The 17,092-nt window shown below is 46.2% G+C and overlaps 4 protein-coding genes across 4 annotated transcripts; 2 read left to right on the plus strand and 2 right to left on the minus strand.

Moving 5' to 3' along the window:
- Window positions 1-2,210: 2,210 nt before the first annotated feature.
- Window positions 2,211-5,288, minus strand: F4817DRAFT_71062 (PLC-like phosphodiesterase). Its single transcript, XM_049307804.1, has 3 exons — window positions 5,121-5,288; window positions 3,066-5,035; window positions 2,211-2,606 (listed from the first exon to the last, which is right to left on the minus strand). The coding sequence occupies exons 1-3, from the start codon at window positions 5,130-5,132 to the stop codon at window positions 2,426-2,428; spliced, it is 2,163 nt and encodes a 720-aa protein (XP_049160061.1). The 5' UTR covers window positions 5,133-5,288; the 3' UTR covers window positions 2,211-2,425.
- Window positions 5,289-6,661: 1,373 nt separating this feature from the next.
- On the plus strand, window positions 6,662-8,046 carry F4817DRAFT_71149 (uncharacterized protein). Its single transcript, XM_049307805.1, has 3 exons — window positions 6,662-7,080; window positions 7,161-7,418; window positions 7,483-8,046. The coding sequence occupies exons 1-2, from the start codon at window positions 6,998-7,000 to the stop codon at window positions 7,360-7,362; spliced, it is 285 nt and encodes a 94-aa protein (XP_049160062.1). The 5' UTR covers window positions 6,662-6,997; the 3' UTR covers window positions 7,363-7,418; window positions 7,483-8,046.
- A 233-nt stretch (window positions 8,047-8,279) lies between these two features.
- F4817DRAFT_314947 (uncharacterized protein) lies at window positions 8,280-8,804 on the minus strand (the record flags this gene model as incomplete). Its single annotated transcript, XM_049300470.1, has 2 exons — window positions 8,280-8,434; window positions 8,693-8,804. The coding sequence occupies 2 exons, from the start codon at window positions 8,802-8,804 to the stop codon at window positions 8,280-8,282; spliced, it is 267 nt and encodes an 88-aa protein (XP_049160063.1).
- A 3,033-nt stretch (window positions 8,805-11,837) lies between these two features.
- On the plus strand, window positions 11,838-16,438 carry F4817DRAFT_334654 (uncharacterized protein). Its single transcript, XM_049302921.1, has 3 exons — window positions 11,838-12,140; window positions 12,190-12,706; window positions 12,763-16,438. The coding sequence occupies exons 2-3, from the start codon at window positions 12,267-12,269 to the stop codon at window positions 15,755-15,757; spliced, it is 3,435 nt and encodes a 1,144-aa protein (XP_049160064.1). The 5' UTR covers window positions 11,838-12,140; window positions 12,190-12,266; the 3' UTR covers window positions 15,758-16,438.
- Window positions 16,439-17,092: the final 654 nt, after the last annotated feature.

Genomic DNA, 17,092 nt, shown 5'->3' on the forward strand with positions numbered 1-17,092 from the left:
CGGGCCGGCACGCAGAAGGGATCTCCCTGCAGTCACATGCATCCACGCGTCTATGCAGGGAGAACCCTTGGTGTAGCAAAAATATCATACATGTACAAGGTATAAACATAAAACTACCATCCCGCCAAAACGCCACCAAGAGCCCTAGTCCATACCATGACACGGTATATTCGTATAGTCGATATTGAGTCTGACGAGTTTTCATACGTCAACAGCGAGTTGAGCTAGGGATAACAACGCGGCATACAATGTCATGTTTCATCAATCTCTATCATATATCTCTTTCTGGCATCATCTAGTAGAGCCTCATAATAGATGGTCACATCATGGACCCGAACACGCAACTCAATTCAAACTTTTAGAAGAGTAATGCTTTCTCGTCTCTCGTCCTTTCATTGCCGCTATTGAAATCTAACGGTCAGCGGGTGCACCCGTCCTGAAGGTCTGTCTCAGCTCCTCAAAGAATAAGACAGACAGGTATACTCTAGACAACGCTAGGGATGGGGAAGACGGGTATCGAACAGCGAGGCGCTAGACGCAGGCTTGACGATCGCGATTAGCATATAGCTAAACAGCCACACGTCCCCGAATTCGACATGTCAGATTATCTACGGCCGAGTCAGCTTCTAGATGTTTACTAAGACTAGCTAGCTACCTAAATACGGAGACGGCTATGCCGCCGAGTACCTAGCTCACGTTACGCCCCAACGTCAGAATACCATAATAAACATGAGCAGATAGGCTAGGGCTGGATCATGTAGGTCAGAGAACTAAGACATTTACAGATACGCGAAATTTGACAGCTCATTCTTTGATCGAGGATCTACCATAAATGCACGACAACGCGAGGGAGGCCCGTTTTTACGGAGTTGAACCTAGATGCGTCGAATAGTAAAACTACCTGACGATAACCTATGAGTGTTGTCTCGGATACTATTCTATTTTATTCAAAGTTAGATTAGTAGACTAAATCAAAGTATTCTTATCTAGTGCTCGACTTCAGCTATACTAGGTAGTTACGCCTCTCTAATGGTATCTGCCTTACCTAGACCGTTCTTCCCCCTAGGATCACCCCTGTCTATATCCTCAGGCGCGAGGGAGACACGCTAGATTACGCCTCCTTGTTACAGACTACCCGGGTATAATATATAGAAGGACGCCACGACGGGCCGCTCCCGGGGATGCGATCCTAGGTTACACACCTAGCTACCCGTACCTACCTATGAGATGTATAAGATTACCTAAGGTATACATACATGTCTACCTATGCACTTAAGCACTAGTCTCAAGGCGAAGATAGGAAAAAAAAACAGCGGTGACTACATACATAGCTGCCTAGGTAGCTAGCTGGCAGGTATCTACCCTGCAGCCAAGGTAGTAAGAGGCGCCGACTGCTCCGCCGTACAGTTGAGCTATTTCCTCGGTATATCTAGGTAGGTATCTATAACCAGTAAGCGGAAGCTCACGGCCCCACGAGGTGCTTCCTTGGTACAAAGATAAGCTGGCCCCAAGAACTGGAATGAATACCCCTGTGTCAGCATAGACGGGATGGGTATACTACAGAAATAGAAGCTAAACCAACAACGGGGGGTAGGTAGGTATTAGAGGATGAATACCTTAGGTGCTTTAATTAGATAGGTATATTCTAATGTCAATAGAACATTAGGTTAGGTACTTTATGTATTGAAAGTAGTTCTGTCATCTATATACTAGTCCTATCATTGACGTCGCTGCCCTGCCCTGCCCTGCCCTCCCATCTTCGCTTCACAAGGTCTGGGCCTAGCAAGTCACACCACCCTAAACATGTCGACCCCATGAATGCATTACGCCAAAGAAGAACATGCTCATTGTTCCGGGTATCCTATCATGCAATAAAATATATCTACAAAAAAAAGGGAGAAGAAAAGAATAATCAAATAATGCTGATGTGATTCCCAACAGACGAAAAGATAGATAATGATGATGGGCCTCTGCGGTCATACGTGAGAATCCCATCTGATAATGTCGGTGCCTTTCCCAGAGACATCAGCATCCGGACCGTAGCTGCTGTGTCCTTCCTAGACCCTTAACCAGTTGCACCCGAGATAGAAGATAAAAGTTCGCTAATATAATGGATGATAATGACGATGCTCAACTTGCGCCTCCCTAGCACAGTCTACCGTGGATATTCGCCGGTTGCCCGCTTCCCTTTTCTTTTTCCATAATACATGGGTGATTGAATAGTCGCAATGATAAAATGATAAGTGAAATTAGTTTCGGAAATGGGCGCCGGGGTAGGTCGAGGGGAAAAAAAAAGACATCGGTTTTGGTTTTCGGTATACCCAGTCATACATGACAAGTAATAGACTGCTAATCTTGTGGCACATAAGCGGTGTCAAACACAGTGACTACCATCTCCGACTCCGCCCGTTCGAATGAAATTGCGTCAATGGAATTTCTTATCCACGCGGATGAGAACGACACCCGGCGTCTTGTTGCCATTGGTGTCTAAAAGTTGAATAAAGCGGTAACCCGTCGCCAAACGGTCGAGACGGATGCATGCCCAGCCAAGAAATGGGTCGCGATTTAGCGACATGAGTCGCGGCGCGTCATCTTCCACCTTGAACCTAGATAGAGAAGAAATTCGTAAGCTAGGGTTCATGAACAAATCGGGATCTTCAGGAACACTCCATGATATCACAGACTAGGGAGGAACCCGTGTGTTACACAACTGATAAACGAGACGTGATGGAACGTAGCGAGCGAATATGAGTAGCAAAAACAGACCAACGTTAGGAGGTCGTTTGCTCCAGGACTCGCTCCGTTCCCGCGAACAGTTCTGAGAGGCGGTGGCCTGTTGTGATATATCACATCCTCCTTTCCGTCACTCGACGGTTCGTTGCACATGCAAGCTCAGCCGCCGGCGACTCCCCGGCTCGGAACACGTGAACTATTGGATATGTATATCACAGTGAAAACCCGACCATCCGGATCCGGATATGTGAGCGCCCGGCGGGAAGACGTATCGGGGAAATTTTTGAAATGAGAATACGACGGGAAAGAAAACACGGGCGGCAAATTCTTACCTGACAAAGCTGAGCTGTTCTATGACCCTTTTGACACCAAGGAAGTGAAGTTCGTTTTTGACACTGCCGAAATCTGGGTGATCCGTCTTCCCGATCCCTGTCTTCTGCTTGTATTCGCATTCGCGGACCCTACCACCCCCGTCGATAAAGGCTCCGACCCGCTCTTCTATCTTTTCGACGTGTAACTCGCACCTTACATAGGGTCTCAGGGATCTTGAGTTGCTACTGTGAGTACCCTCGGGCAACGGAATATGTTGGCCTGCGAGCACGGTGATAACTAGATCGAGAGTGCTCTGAGGACCAGCATCTTCTGGAGCTGTAAATGCGTCTTCGCTGAGGTACCCTGGTGGCTTCAGTACCCAACCATGCTCACCCGAAAACATGGCTTCGTTGAGCATCATGCCTTCATCCCAAGACTGCCAATTCATAGCTACCATTTGTACGCCTTTGCGCCAGAAGTGCGAAGGGTCCAGATTTGACGAGTCCCACCGCAAGCCCTTTGGATAGGCACGCATAAAGAAATGACGATTGTGAGAGAATAGCTCAAAGTGCTTAGAAGCAATGAGTTCAAAAATCTTGTTTTCGTTTATAGAGAAGATGTGCGAGGGAATTTTAGCAGCTGGCGACTCGAAGTTCGTAAAGTGCTCGCTATGAGTATAAATGGCAAGAGAACTAAGAGCCTCGCATATAGGGACCTTAGGCTTCTTAGCGCCATTCTGGAGGATAGACCTATCATCCTCTGACCCAGATGCATCATCATCAATCGTGTTGTGAGGGGATAACGTAGACATAGTCCCATCTAAGCTTGGCGAGGCCCTCTTGACCTTGATGAGTATTTTGTTAAGCAGTTCCTCTAGCTTTGGCATTCGGCCATTTGGGCAATTTTCATGGGGCTTATCGACTAGTAAACCAGCCCATTCTTCCTTCATGATTTGAACCATGATAGCCTGTTGCTCTTGGTCGGCGTGAACTTCTAGACTGACAATAATGGGTAAATTGGTCGTCTCGAAGGCCACTTCGCGGACGGCTTTACAAACCTCACGGAATCCAACGGGCGTTGTAAGGGTATAACCGTGCATCACAATCGGTTCGTCCGGTGGTAATGATGGTCTAGATCTTATGGATAGACGTTCAGCGTCAAGTTCGCTGGCTAGGGAGGCCGGATCAAGGGCAGCACCAATCTCTCGGCCGAACGGCGGCGGCGCCAGCTCGGATTTGCTGCATCTTGGACTATGGCTGTGGACTTTCTCGACACCTAGCCTTAGCCGAGCTTTCTCAACTGTCTCTTCTACAGCATCCTTGAAATGAGCGGCAGCTGTATGTAGACTTCCGCCGGAGAGGTGACGAACGTGTTCAAATCTCGAAGTGGGCTTCGCCGATGCTTCTCTTGGATTATCTGGCGTGGAGTTTTGCGAATCACTATTCCATACATCTATCTCCACACACCTGCATCCTCTTCTAAGAACGCGCCTGTAAGCATCCGCTGTGCTTCGGCCAGACAACTGATTGCCGGATAAGTACGTGTTATGGCTGCTGCTAATAAAATAATTGCTTATAGGTTTCGAGAGGTCTTTTTGTTCGAAGGAGATGGGCTTTTCTGCTTGAAGACCGAACTCTAGCCACCACACTTCGAGAAACTTCTCAAAATTATATCTCTCCTCCGTTAAAACTGGAGTTTTATTGCCCTGGACGATTTCGAGGAAGTCCTCAAAGGCTTGGCGTGATAAGAAAGGTGCCCCTCGACGAAGGGAGTCGTAAAGTTTTCGTAGATGTCGTTGAATAGCAGCGCTTAGATATACTTCCTTTTCTCCATCTTGGAAGTGCACAGCTGTTGGCGTGATAAATGAAGCTAGAGCGATTGCTCGCTTAAGCGCTTTAATCGAATTGGTCCCAAGCTCGGAATTCAACGTGAGTCGTCGCCGCATCGTTACCGAGCGCGTCGGTGTCGCGTTATTTGTCCGTCTCCGCATCTGTCATATAACTATCAGCACTCACTCAAAACCCTCATCTGGATGTGGAAGAAATGGGGACCGCGTCAAGTTACTATCGGCTTACGTTAAAGCACATCGGGTTAGCAGTTATAGATTAGCTTAGATCTTCCTTGTGAAGTATCGCCTTTATGGTTTATGCCCTGGTCGAGCAAAAGAAGGTGTTGTCGAAGGGCATTAGAGTAATGGCGTCGCTCCCCTTTTAAAGGGTCAGGTAGGAATGATTCTTGACCCCAGCTAGGATGATAGCATTCATAGAAATAGAATCATGAGCTTAACGACTTGGACAACGTGACAATGGACAATGGATAAGCGAAAAAGTAAGTGATTCGAAAACCGAAGGATTAGAAAATTGTACACGCAGACAACGTATGACGCGAGAGGGTTTGTAATGCGAAATGAAGAGAAATGCAAAAAGAGCGAAAGCGTAAAGGTTCAACGTTCGAGTTATGGTTCAGGTTCAGCTATGGACAGGGTGCAAGCCTCATCCCAGCACAAGCCCAGGACAAGCGGCCCCGCTGCTGTGGTAGAAACTAGAACACGACCAATCCGACCGTTTCAGGGGAGCCGATCCCTGAAATAAGCTACTATTCGTAGGGCTGTACCGTAGGACCGGGCCCTGTATGTCTTGGTCTCCCACCACCCAAGAGAAATATAGTTGACGTTCCTGGAGGGTCCTGAAAACCTGGGTAATACCAACTTGGATTTCAGGAACGGAAATGTTGAAATAAAACCTGAGAAGAAAAACGTTCGAGGCGAGGCAGAAGAATAAATTAAATGGTTGCCGAATTGATTAACGCACAGCTTAGCATAGGCCCAGACCGCTACTGTCAAGAAGAGTTTAGGTCAGCCTAAGTCGTGCCGTGCCATAGGCCCCGAATCATCTGGGGGCGGAGTCTTTACAGCTCGATAGCAGGATAGTAACGATTGGCCCCCAATTGATGACCGACAGCTGGAGATGATAGAGTGGACATGCAAGTCAACGGCGAGTTGATAAGTCCACTAATGATACTCTCCACTCTTTAGAACAATACAATTCGCTTGTCCAAATGCTTGACCACAGCTGAAAGGCTCTAATACAACTCTAGGGTGCATGGTATGAGTTCAGGTTTTGACAAGAAAAGAAAGCAATTTCAGGTCAAAGTCTGAAGCTGGCGAAACAACCTATCAACCTTGAAAGTAGAGCACGCCCCGCTTCGTAAAGACAATGCGAGTTGAATCGCAAATCGATCGACCCAAGGTGGAATTGGGTGGACGAGATGACGGGATGGAATGACTTGATGCGGCTAAGAGGTGGTTTATCGATGGCTGCGCCTCACCGGCCATCCAATTGGTTATGAATTGTTTCTTGAGAAGTTAGGAACGAGTGAGCACAGGGCATTGCAAAATGGGGTTTTTGCGCGGTGCTTGCAGAAAGCAGAAAGCAGAGAAATGGACATGCAGATGTGCAGCCAGGAAAGAAGAAAAGTGGAAATTTCATAGTTATAGTCGAGTCTAAGTTGCAGTTGCAATATGTAACAACTAAACAACGCAGTTTCCAGCTCATAAGTCCGTCAGCCCCAATTGATTAGGTACCTCCTAAGTACCTAACTGTATGTAATGGACCTACCTAAATTAATTGAACCAGCACGTGAAGTTGGGGTAAAAAAGGGGGGGGGGGATGGGGGGAGGAGTTGTCCGACACTATGCCATGTCTAAACCTAGCAACGAGCGCAAGGCTGCAGACCGAAGCGACGTCATGATTTATTGAAAAACTTTTACCCCAAGTTGTCCAACTCACCAAAACAATAAAACACAGCCACGTTATAGTCAAGCCCATTCTCTCTCCGTCAGTCAACCTTAGGCATTAAGAGCCGGCTGTGCTAGCAAATCGACCATATTCATCGGCCAACTCAACTAGGTATCGATAGCAGGAAATAGAGGTGGTCAGTTACCAGGCCGGCCATGTCGAACAAGAGCCGTAGGGATTACGAGGCGGAAGTGCGGTCCTGGGGCTTCTCTCACGTCTTCACTTGGACTGACGGCCCGTATGTTTCAGGCCCTACGTCAACGAGTGTAAAAAGGGGTTATTAGACGACGACACTGCTAACTCACAATACTTATGCAGCAATGCCTATTACAGACCGCACTCTCATTCCGGCCTGACAACGCATCTGATCCTGGATGGCCAGCTCACCATCGCCTACCCAAAGGACGCTAATCCGGAGAAGAAGACATACACGGTCGGCGACCGCATTGATGTCGATGCCGGTCGAGTTCACGAGGTCTGGATAGGCAACGATGGATGTACATACGTCATTGGCGAATAACCTTCGTCTAGCGAATAGTAGCAATGTCGAATAAAAGGTGGTAAGATATTACAGATGTAGATGTCGTCGTGTAATTATAACATCGACCGAGTGACTGAATACATACTAACTAATGAACAGAGTAGAGACAAATAGTTCTTTCCAAGGGACAAGATCAATTATGGGCATTAAGCTTAATTCTCGGCGTATGCTAGTCTCGGCTGTGGGAAACAAAACTCTTCGGCACCCGATATGTCTGGGCCACCGTGGCGGTGGTTCCAAACGCCATCTGTACGATGTCCCTTTTGACATGAGCAGATGAGTGAATCAGCCATTCGATCAGCCTATAGGTATGAGCCTACGGGGAAGAAACGTGGTGACAGTGCGCCTAGCTCTATATACAAATATTAGAGAAGTGCCCGGATTTATAACATTCTCCTAATCGTCTAATGATGGGGGGAAAGACTGCGATTCTAGAATACCGACATGGATCAGTGGCTTGCTGGAGCTTTGTCATAATAAGCGCGGTAGAAATTATATTATCGACCTCAGCCTAAGTGAGAATAAAAGTTTTCGTAGTCTTACATGTTAACATCATGTGAGGCATGCGCAAATTAAGAGACAATCGCAATATTTAACCCAGGCCGCTCGTAAAACCCGGTTCAGTTTGGGGCTCCTATCCTCGGAAACCTATGGAAATCGGCTTCTACCGTTATACTCTTCGGGATTTGGTACGGTGGATGATCAAAACATGCGGAACTTACCGGTCGGATTTTGAGCTCTGTATAGCCCTTCAGAAGCCAAGGGTCCGATCTAGTCTTACCATCTTGAAAGAGGAATGATATAGCGAATTGTCTCCCCACTCAAATAGGTTCATGACCGACGATTACTTTATCGGATCGGGTATGCCGATATCTAATATTCCTCTTTAAGTGGCCTCACGCGGGTATTTTGTCATAGGCGGTAACCAGGATAGCCGCGATGACCTCAGAAGCGGCATCTCGGATGATGTCGCCACCACTAGTAGGTCCCATAGAGAGATAACAAGTCGGCAGACCGATAGCCTTAGATCGCCAGTTGAGTACGATCGTCACTGAGGTTCAAGTTAGACAAGCGCCAATAGTTTAAGATCGCACATAATCAGCTGAAATCTTTTACTTTCCGCCCTATCATTCGAATGTACAACCCCACGAACGAGGCAAACATGTATGTAGATAGAATACTTGCTGACAAGTTGCGGCAAGATGTCGTGTAATATCGATCTTGTGCGGGCTTGTTGTATCACGACATTCCGGGAAGCTGACGAGTCCTCAAATCTATACCTATTAGAAACCGTGAGGGTATCGGTTACACCACGGGGTGGGCATTAGCCACGGCGCCGGGCGTGTTGAAACAAACATCTCCCAACCCCTATCGGAAGCTGTAGCTCGATGTCCGCTGTTGAGCAGCGGGGCAACGGTCATACTCGCACGAAGTTTGCATTTGAGGTTATCGTCCTGCATTGGTATGTTGAGAGGCGTCGTCAGAAGTGATAAGCGGGTATATCGGCCATACTGTCGAAATATATAAAATATATATATATTTCAGGTAAAATCACCTTGTCTACATGTTATTTCAGTTTAGCTGCTCACAAACTAGATTAGCCTCCCTGGCCATAACGATAAATTTAAATGAAGCATATTCTCACGTTAATATGTTCCTACGACTTCGGCTTGTCCGCCCGGGCCAAATGAATAAGCTAAATCAGCCGCATCCTTCTGTCGTGGGGCTTAATTGAAGCTTGCGTAAGAAGTCCGCATAGAGCATGCGGTAGCACGACGACAAGAACGAATGATGGCGAGTTGTGAATGAAGTCGCACTGCAGTCTAATGGGACATCCCGTCTTCCAGTAACGCACTGATCTGCGATCTGCACCAAGGGTATCAAAAGTTTAATCGTACGCTCTGTATATTGTCAATAGTGTCATAGTCAACAGTGTCATAGATGTCTTTGACACAGCTCTCCGGGCCATATGTCGAGTGTAGGGAAACGTTAGAACTTAAATCGACTCATGCTAATATTGATAGTGACCTGGGAATTCTTAACCGCCATCGGAGAAAGGAGATAACCAAGATGGGAAACTTCATTTTTGCGTCAGTATTAGCAAACGGCAACCGCATACATGAAACAGCTGACCGTTGTACAATAAGGCGGTGAAAAGGAAGATTTGCTGTCACCAAAATAACCTGCATATGTCCTATGTATGTAGGTGGTCAGGCAAGAACAGAAAGTTTCGGGAGGTCAACACCGAATCAAGGTTTCGCAACATTTGTAAATTCTGAATATGATCAAGTGGTGGGGGTAAATCTTTACGATTACGATGTTGCGGAATCGATCCCTCCTTCATCTCATTGGTGTAAAGTACTGTATACTAGTACTGTATGTAGACTACCGGCATCTCTGATTGGAGACGCTTAACGTGTTTCTGTATTTCTGTAAACAATGTGGCGCGTGTGTTAAATCCGACGCTATGCACGAGGCTTTTTCGCAAGTAACGTCCTCAATGTCATCAGCGGCTTCTGAAGGATTACCCAATATTAAAACGTGTGGGGAGCAATGTCGGAAGTGTTAGGAAGAGGAAGTATTCCTTTTGTTGAGGAATTAGTTGGATATTTGAGATTTGAAGCGCCGGCTCAAGAGAATCAGAGAACAGGGCCGGAGTGTTTGAAGCGGTAATCCTGGAGAATTGCTAGCATAACCCTGTAATCTTGTTCCCCCCGGTCTTTGTGGCTGGTCTTGGTCCCGCTTCGCGAGATGCAACATTAGGCCTACATATGCAACATCATGCAACATCAGCCGTACTTGTGTTATCGAAGCTTAAAATTGCTCTATAAATCATAAATCATAAATCATACGCACATACATGATAGGTAGGTATATGTGGATATAAGAAAAAAGATCAGACCGAAACGCGTATGTTTGTGACGAGAGTATGACGGGTATCGATAACTAGAATCTCGGAGAGTTGACTTAATGTAGATATGAGTTGATGTTTTATGTGAGGTAAGTGAGAACATATCGTAAGTATTACATAATATTAAGGTGTTAAACTACGCTCTCATCCTTGCAAAACTTCGGATATCGGAGACAACGGGATGAAATAAGGTAATAGCCTTAAGTCATGGGCCTAAGTATAGCTTAGCGAAGGACTTTCCGTATTCAGCAGTATATGATTGATATCTGATAGAATAAAAGAACAGTGCCGTACTATATACTATACAGAGGATGGATTCATGCGAAGTGATACCGAACCCATTGTCTCGCATATGTGAGCAAGGATAAGCTACCCGGTAGCATATAGCTGTCTTTGTGGCATCTTCAGACGGATAGCTCGGTTTAGGTTAGAGTAATAGGATATTGAATTAATCAGGTGTGGTGTTTGAATATTGTAAATTTACTGTAGCTTCGTTATTGTAGCTCGAGCCTTGGCTATAAAAGTTCCGTGATCCTTGCCTACATGTATGTATGCAGCCCAGAGTTTAAAGTACTTCATGTAGTGAAAGTACATCATGTAGTGGTCAAATAATAGAATTCGGGAATGCCTTAGCTGCTTAGATAGTTGACAAGTTGATAGGTACACTACTAACAGGCACATGGCCTTGGTTTAGTGCCTAAGAGTATGTGTCTCTAGCTTTCCCAATTTAGGTCAATTCCGGTCTCCAATCGGTGCAGGAATGGAGATTGCAGGGGTATGAAGATCAGACAGGTGCAGGGGGCAACGGGTTGGCGTTGGCGTTGGCGTTGGCGGGGCTTATAAGCGGACCTTGGAAAAGGTACTTTGTGTAATATGTACTTTAAAGACGGCTGCTAAATGCGTACAACATATGTAGGTACTTTTGTGCCTTCTTACCTTACCAAAATTATAGAATGCTAATTTCCGTGGCTTCCCATACTTCCCATAGCTTTTAGCATGGGAAAGTTAAGCGTCTCAGTTGCCGCGCTGAAGTAGCAAAAGTAACATACAAGTCTCGTCTTAATTTTCTACATCTCGATGTCCCATTAAACTCAGTCAAGATCAAGTTCTAAATTCAGGTTTCTTCTGCGTCAAGACTTCCAAGACCCGCATCTCACACTTTGATCCTAGACCAATAACTAACTGCCAATAACTTTTATATTCCCAATCATAGTTCATAGATGCATCTCTCTGTCTCTTTCACTTGCTCTATATTTTACTCAACTCCACCGTACATACGTGCATACAACATACAACATACAACATACATACATGTAACATAACCACAACTACCTACCTAAGGTAAACTTATATGTAAGTGTACGCAAACTTCTACACCTCCTGCACATAACACTCTTTTCTCCTTTGTCTGTTTTATTTGTTTCACACCCCCTACATGATATATGTAGTCATGGGCGCAGATCTATCTCCTCCGAGATATATGTGAATAAAGCAGCATCTTAACTAATGCCGCCGCATTCGTTCCGTCTCAGTGTGAAGCTCAGATAACTCGGTCAGTCAATATATTCGTCTTCTTAAGATGCACTCCGCGTACGGACTGAGATGGACAGGACCGGGGGTGTTGCGTATTTCCTACATATTAATCCATCATCCCGCACCTTTCCCAACCCCCAGCTCACCATCTAGATCAATAACATCTTATCCATCCATATATGTCACCTTGCATCTCAGGGCGTAACCCATGCTACTTTATAATACGCTTTATAATACCTGCCTTAAAGCCTCCTTCATTCTCAAATCTTGAATAGTGCCCGTTCTCGATCCGAGCTTGTCTATTCCCTTTTATGTGAGATTGGTGCGGTTCGTTAATCGCTAATGCTAATGCTCTGTTGAAGCTACCGGCATGGAATTGTCAATGCTTGCCTAATACTAGTACCGCGCCGGTTTTTCGGCTTTGCCCTCACCCAACATCATGGGGAATTCGATCTCCGCCGAAGCTCCATGGAAGGGCCACCGAGCATCTCAAAAATTATCGAAACCTAAGACAAGTAATCCTACCGCAGCTGGCCTGTTGGATACCAATGGCGCCTCAAATCCACCGCGCCATTCCCCGGCAGCGAGACGCGCCTCGCTCCCCCACGCTCCTATATCTGCAGCCCCGCCGATGCTTCCCGAAAAGGATCCTGTCGTATCCGTAGGCGTGCCAAACGGCGAGAAAGGGTTGGATTTGGGACATCGTATTTCGAGGAGACTATTCCGTTCCAAAACCTCCAAAGATGTACCCAGAGATCACCGGAGAAGTAACAGTGTCGAGGTATCGCATCTTCCGCAAGAGCGTTGGTCAAACAGGATAGGTTCTTTAGGGAATGGATTCGATGAAGGCTATAACTATGGCCAAGCTCCTGTCCAAGTGTAAGTTGTGATGCTTGTTTTTCATTATAGAGGTATGAGCTAAATACCATCGTCAGGAGCTTGTCTAAGAACACGTCACGAACTTCGTTTAATTATGACCCTTTCTCTTACGAGACTCAACGCTTGTTAAGTATCGTTAACGAACCGTCTCGCGAAGATAATTCGGCCGGTTTGGAGAATCGAATACACATTTCCGAAGCGATGCGGGGCGACCTCAGGGGACGACGACCATCAATTCCTGAGGCGCCTCCGTCAATAAGTCACAGTAATTCTGACTTGTCTTTATATACCCCTATGCGACGGAGGTCTTTTATGACTCCTGGCGTTGCTACTCGTGAAGTGCGAATGGACTCGGACCTTCCAAAGCTGAAAACGAGATACAGCGTCCCCTCTACTCCAGCGCGTCGAGAGTCTATGGAGTCAATGGGTATTGGTACAATTAGTTTGCCTCATCAATTAACCAATCCAGAGCCTGTACCCCGTGCACTTACCCCTTGTGAGGCGGAATATACACAGATAGGCGCTTTTAAGCTTGGCACCCTCCGAATTACAAATGGCAGTCCAGCAAGGAGCCCGGCAAGGAGTCCTATTCGAGATCTTGACGGTGATACCAAGTACGAAGATTCCGGGATATTGACAGTTAATGGTACAGCAGAAGATTATTTTGGAACGGTACAAGCGGCTCTAACCAACCACATTCAGACCCAAAGCTCCGAGGTTTCGGTCCCAAAAGTTGAAATTCAAATCAACTCTAATACCGAAGGAGCGGCCTCTGCATGCTCTATATCGTCTCAGAGGCTTTCCGAGCTTCCAGGCGAGCATCAGATAAGCCTACCAACGCTTAATGATGGGAAGCTGATTGTCCCAGATATATACGTAACTAGCAAGAATACAGCTATAGAGGATAAACTGTTCGAGGACGACGATCAGGACGAGTATTCGTCAGTCGAGGTTCTAGATGTACGAGTTGACACAAACGCGAGGTCTATGCCACCTTACGCGAAGCCAGCGGCGGACGAGAGGAGCTCCAAGGAGATCAGTAGGTCAGATAGTGGCATTGCGAGCCCTGCTTCGGAGTACTCGGCCGCGCCTTTGTCCAAAGCAGACTCAGGCTACAGCTCAAGTGTTTCACTACGATCGTTTTCTTCAAGGCCACAGGCTTCCGGAAAAGACCGCACTATTGAGGTTATGAGCGATACTAGTGTGAAAAAAAGCAGGCGCGCTGGAGAATTAGAGGCCACGAGTCCTATTATCGCGACAGCTAGTGTTGACATTTCCGAGCCATCTAACGAGCCATCCCCTCCGCCGGTACCTATGAAAGATCCCCATCGTGTTGCTCCTGCTAGCCCCAAGACGCCGGGCGAGCAATCGCCACAATTTCGGCAAGCCCCTAGATCATTAGGCATTTCTCAGCCTGCTCAGGTGCCGGAGAGAGTCTTGCCACCACGCAATACGTGGAATCATCCTAGCCGTGGCATCGAAACTTACCGGGCGTCTCTACGTAGTCTACCTACATCTAGTCCTAGTCGAAGCATCACCACTGGCTTCCGCAAGCCCGGAAAGCTGCAGAGATTTTTAAGTGGAAGTCGAGCACCGCTCGCTGCCCATAATACGCATCCTATTAGGTATGCACGTGTTCCTGCTGTCTCTAGAGATATGCATGCAAAGCTTCAAATGCATGCTGGGTCAAGACCGATTTCGTTCAGGAAATTGGCTCTAAGGTCTGCAGCTAGCAAGGAGACACTGGGAACAATCCTAAGTGTTGGAAGTGCAGAGCTACTCCAAGATGAAGATCTCTCTCCGAAGACCTTAGGCGGTCAAATAATAGCTCCAGATCGGAATCAAGGGACACCAGTTTCTATCGAATCAAAGGCTATGGACAATTCATCCAACTTTTCAAAGAAGTCGGTCCGCCGTAAACCTGTACCCGCTCGAAGTTATTATACATCTCCTAAGCCGCCTACAATCATCAAAACATCTCCGGAAAATAAACTCGTTCAAGTTGCATCACCTAGAACAACCAATAGAGACCCTAGCAATTCTACTAATATTACTACATCAAACGACAGAACGAGATACTCTACATACATTCCGCGGCAGCCTAGCTCAAGTACTGTGGTAAGTCATATGGAAGAGGAATCGAGGGTGATAAATGCCAGACGTAGTTATGAATTCGCCCAAAGCGAATCGCACTCTGCAATATCCCTTGAACTTCCACCACCTATACCAAGTTCGAGATTTTCTAAAAGCCCTCCGCCCGTTAGTATGAGAACCCGGAATATGGGTTCTTTACGAGTTCCTCCACCTGTGAGGTCAAAGTCAACTCCTCCAGAAAACATAGGCCAGCCAGGACAACCTCTCTACCCTCGTAGGGGGAGTCGAGAAGGTAATTTGACGACCCCCGACGTGAGAGGCACTTTCGCAGCAAATCAGACTACGGTATCCAGAAGATCGAGTCAGGGGAATTTTCAAAGCTACCCTCCCGGCCAAGCTCGTCATTACGTTGATAAGTCTTCTGCTCTGCCTACACTAAACGGTGTTCAGCCCACAAGCTTCAGACCGGAAGTGGTAGATCAGGCGCCCAGCTGGGATATTCAGATAGACCATGGTCCTTCCCTTTCTCGACGATCATCCGATTATAGCTGCCGAAGTTCGCTTGCTAGTGAGTCGAGTCGACAAAGCCCTGCAACTACCGGGCCAGCCTTCTTCCGACAATCACACCATTCGCAACCCAATTTACCATTACATCGTCGGCCTAGTTATGAAGAGTATAATATCGTGCCGCAAGACAGCTGTGCTCGGGATAACGGCCCCTACCCATCACTGTCTCGCAACGGACAGACATACGTCTCAGATCCTTGGAGTGGTCGGCCGATGTCACTACCACAGCAATTGGACCAACAATGGGATCAACGTATACAGAATCCTACACATCCCCCTCGACGCCATACTAGGCACCAAAGCATGGATCGGCAAGGTAACCCCATGCCTTATCGGGTTCTTCATTCCTACAACTCTCCTGCTTATCGTCACTTGCCGATCTGGCGATAAACTACATGTCCTACTGCCTTTCCTAAGAGGTGAATTGCAAAAGCTGCCTTGTGCTCTTTGCATTCTTACTTGAGACGTATCTCAACATTTCCAATTATTTCCTTGATATCCCGCATTTTCCCGGCGTTTTACTTTGAGACAGCCCAATGGCTACCATGTGGCCCCCCACTGCATTCATTATTACAAATCATTTTCCTTTATCGGGTGAAAGACTGCGTCCCTGTGGCCGATCTGTGGCATACTACAAGATCAAGGTGAATTTTTGATTCTGGATGATAACGGCAATAATTTACGACGCTAGGCAACGGTGATGACGCAGGTTGGGAGGAACAGTTTGCTCTAATTTTTTTCTTCTGTTCTAATAAACGGAAAATGATACCACGTATTTGACGGACGCACATTCTATACCCATTCGGAAACAGGGGCATCGTTTTCTTCTATTTAGGCGCTATGGCATCAGGACTTGGCAGGTATACGAGTAGTTGTTGCTACCTAATGTTGCTAGAATTGTACATATCATATAGCAACAAGGAATAAGAGATACATAAATGCAAGATAAAATTATCTGCGCCTTCTGGTCCGTTTGGAGGTGGCGACGTGAAACTAATATCATGGGCTACCAACTTAGGTAATCTAGATGAGTCGATATCGTCCAAATGAACAGATCAAGAGTTATTCAGACATAAAAAGGAGATGGGATGGGAGCTTACAGAATCAAATAAGCGTCTCGTGCACAATAAGATATGACTTTTTAATAATATCCCATCTACCCCTCCAGTTACCTAGGTTAAAGTTTTGGCACCAGCAAGCTCTATTGTACTTACTAGCATCTAAGAGAAATAGCTTAGTTGTATCTCTAATTTAACACGTATTTTGTCTTGTCTAGCATCCCCTCCGAAAGGCTAGATGTTGGGTTTTATAGCAATGTCGTTTCTTAAAAATTATTGGGGAAACTTTATACAAGGGGCTAATGTGCTGATTTCTATGAGAAGTTTTAGGCTATAGAACTTGAATGTTTTATATTTATAGTAAAGCATATGCTATTGGCAGCACTTGTGTAAACATATTATGGTTTGTTAGTTCGAGAGGGTTATATGTGAACATAAAAATGTAAGTCTATCATTTATCAAGTATTGTACTTTGAATGCAGTAGTCCGCTTCACTAGGTTAGGTAGTTAATTAATTCATAACATTAAGCGCCTTTTGTATGTCAATTATAATTAGCTGCAACAGTATGAAGGCCCTTATTTTGCTATTATCGGGGGTTTTTCATCTGTTTTTTCTACTTGCGTATTCAACTAATTGGACTCTGCAAGATTGACTTGTCACTTAATA

This window comes from Daldinia loculata (genome assembly GCF_022478755.1).
Source record: "Daldinia loculata strain CBS 113971 unplaced genomic scaffold F4817scaffold_18, whole genome shotgun sequence".
In the NCBI taxonomy this organism is placed as follows: Eukaryota; Fungi; Ascomycota; class Sordariomycetes; order Xylariales; family Hypoxylaceae; genus Daldinia; species Daldinia loculata.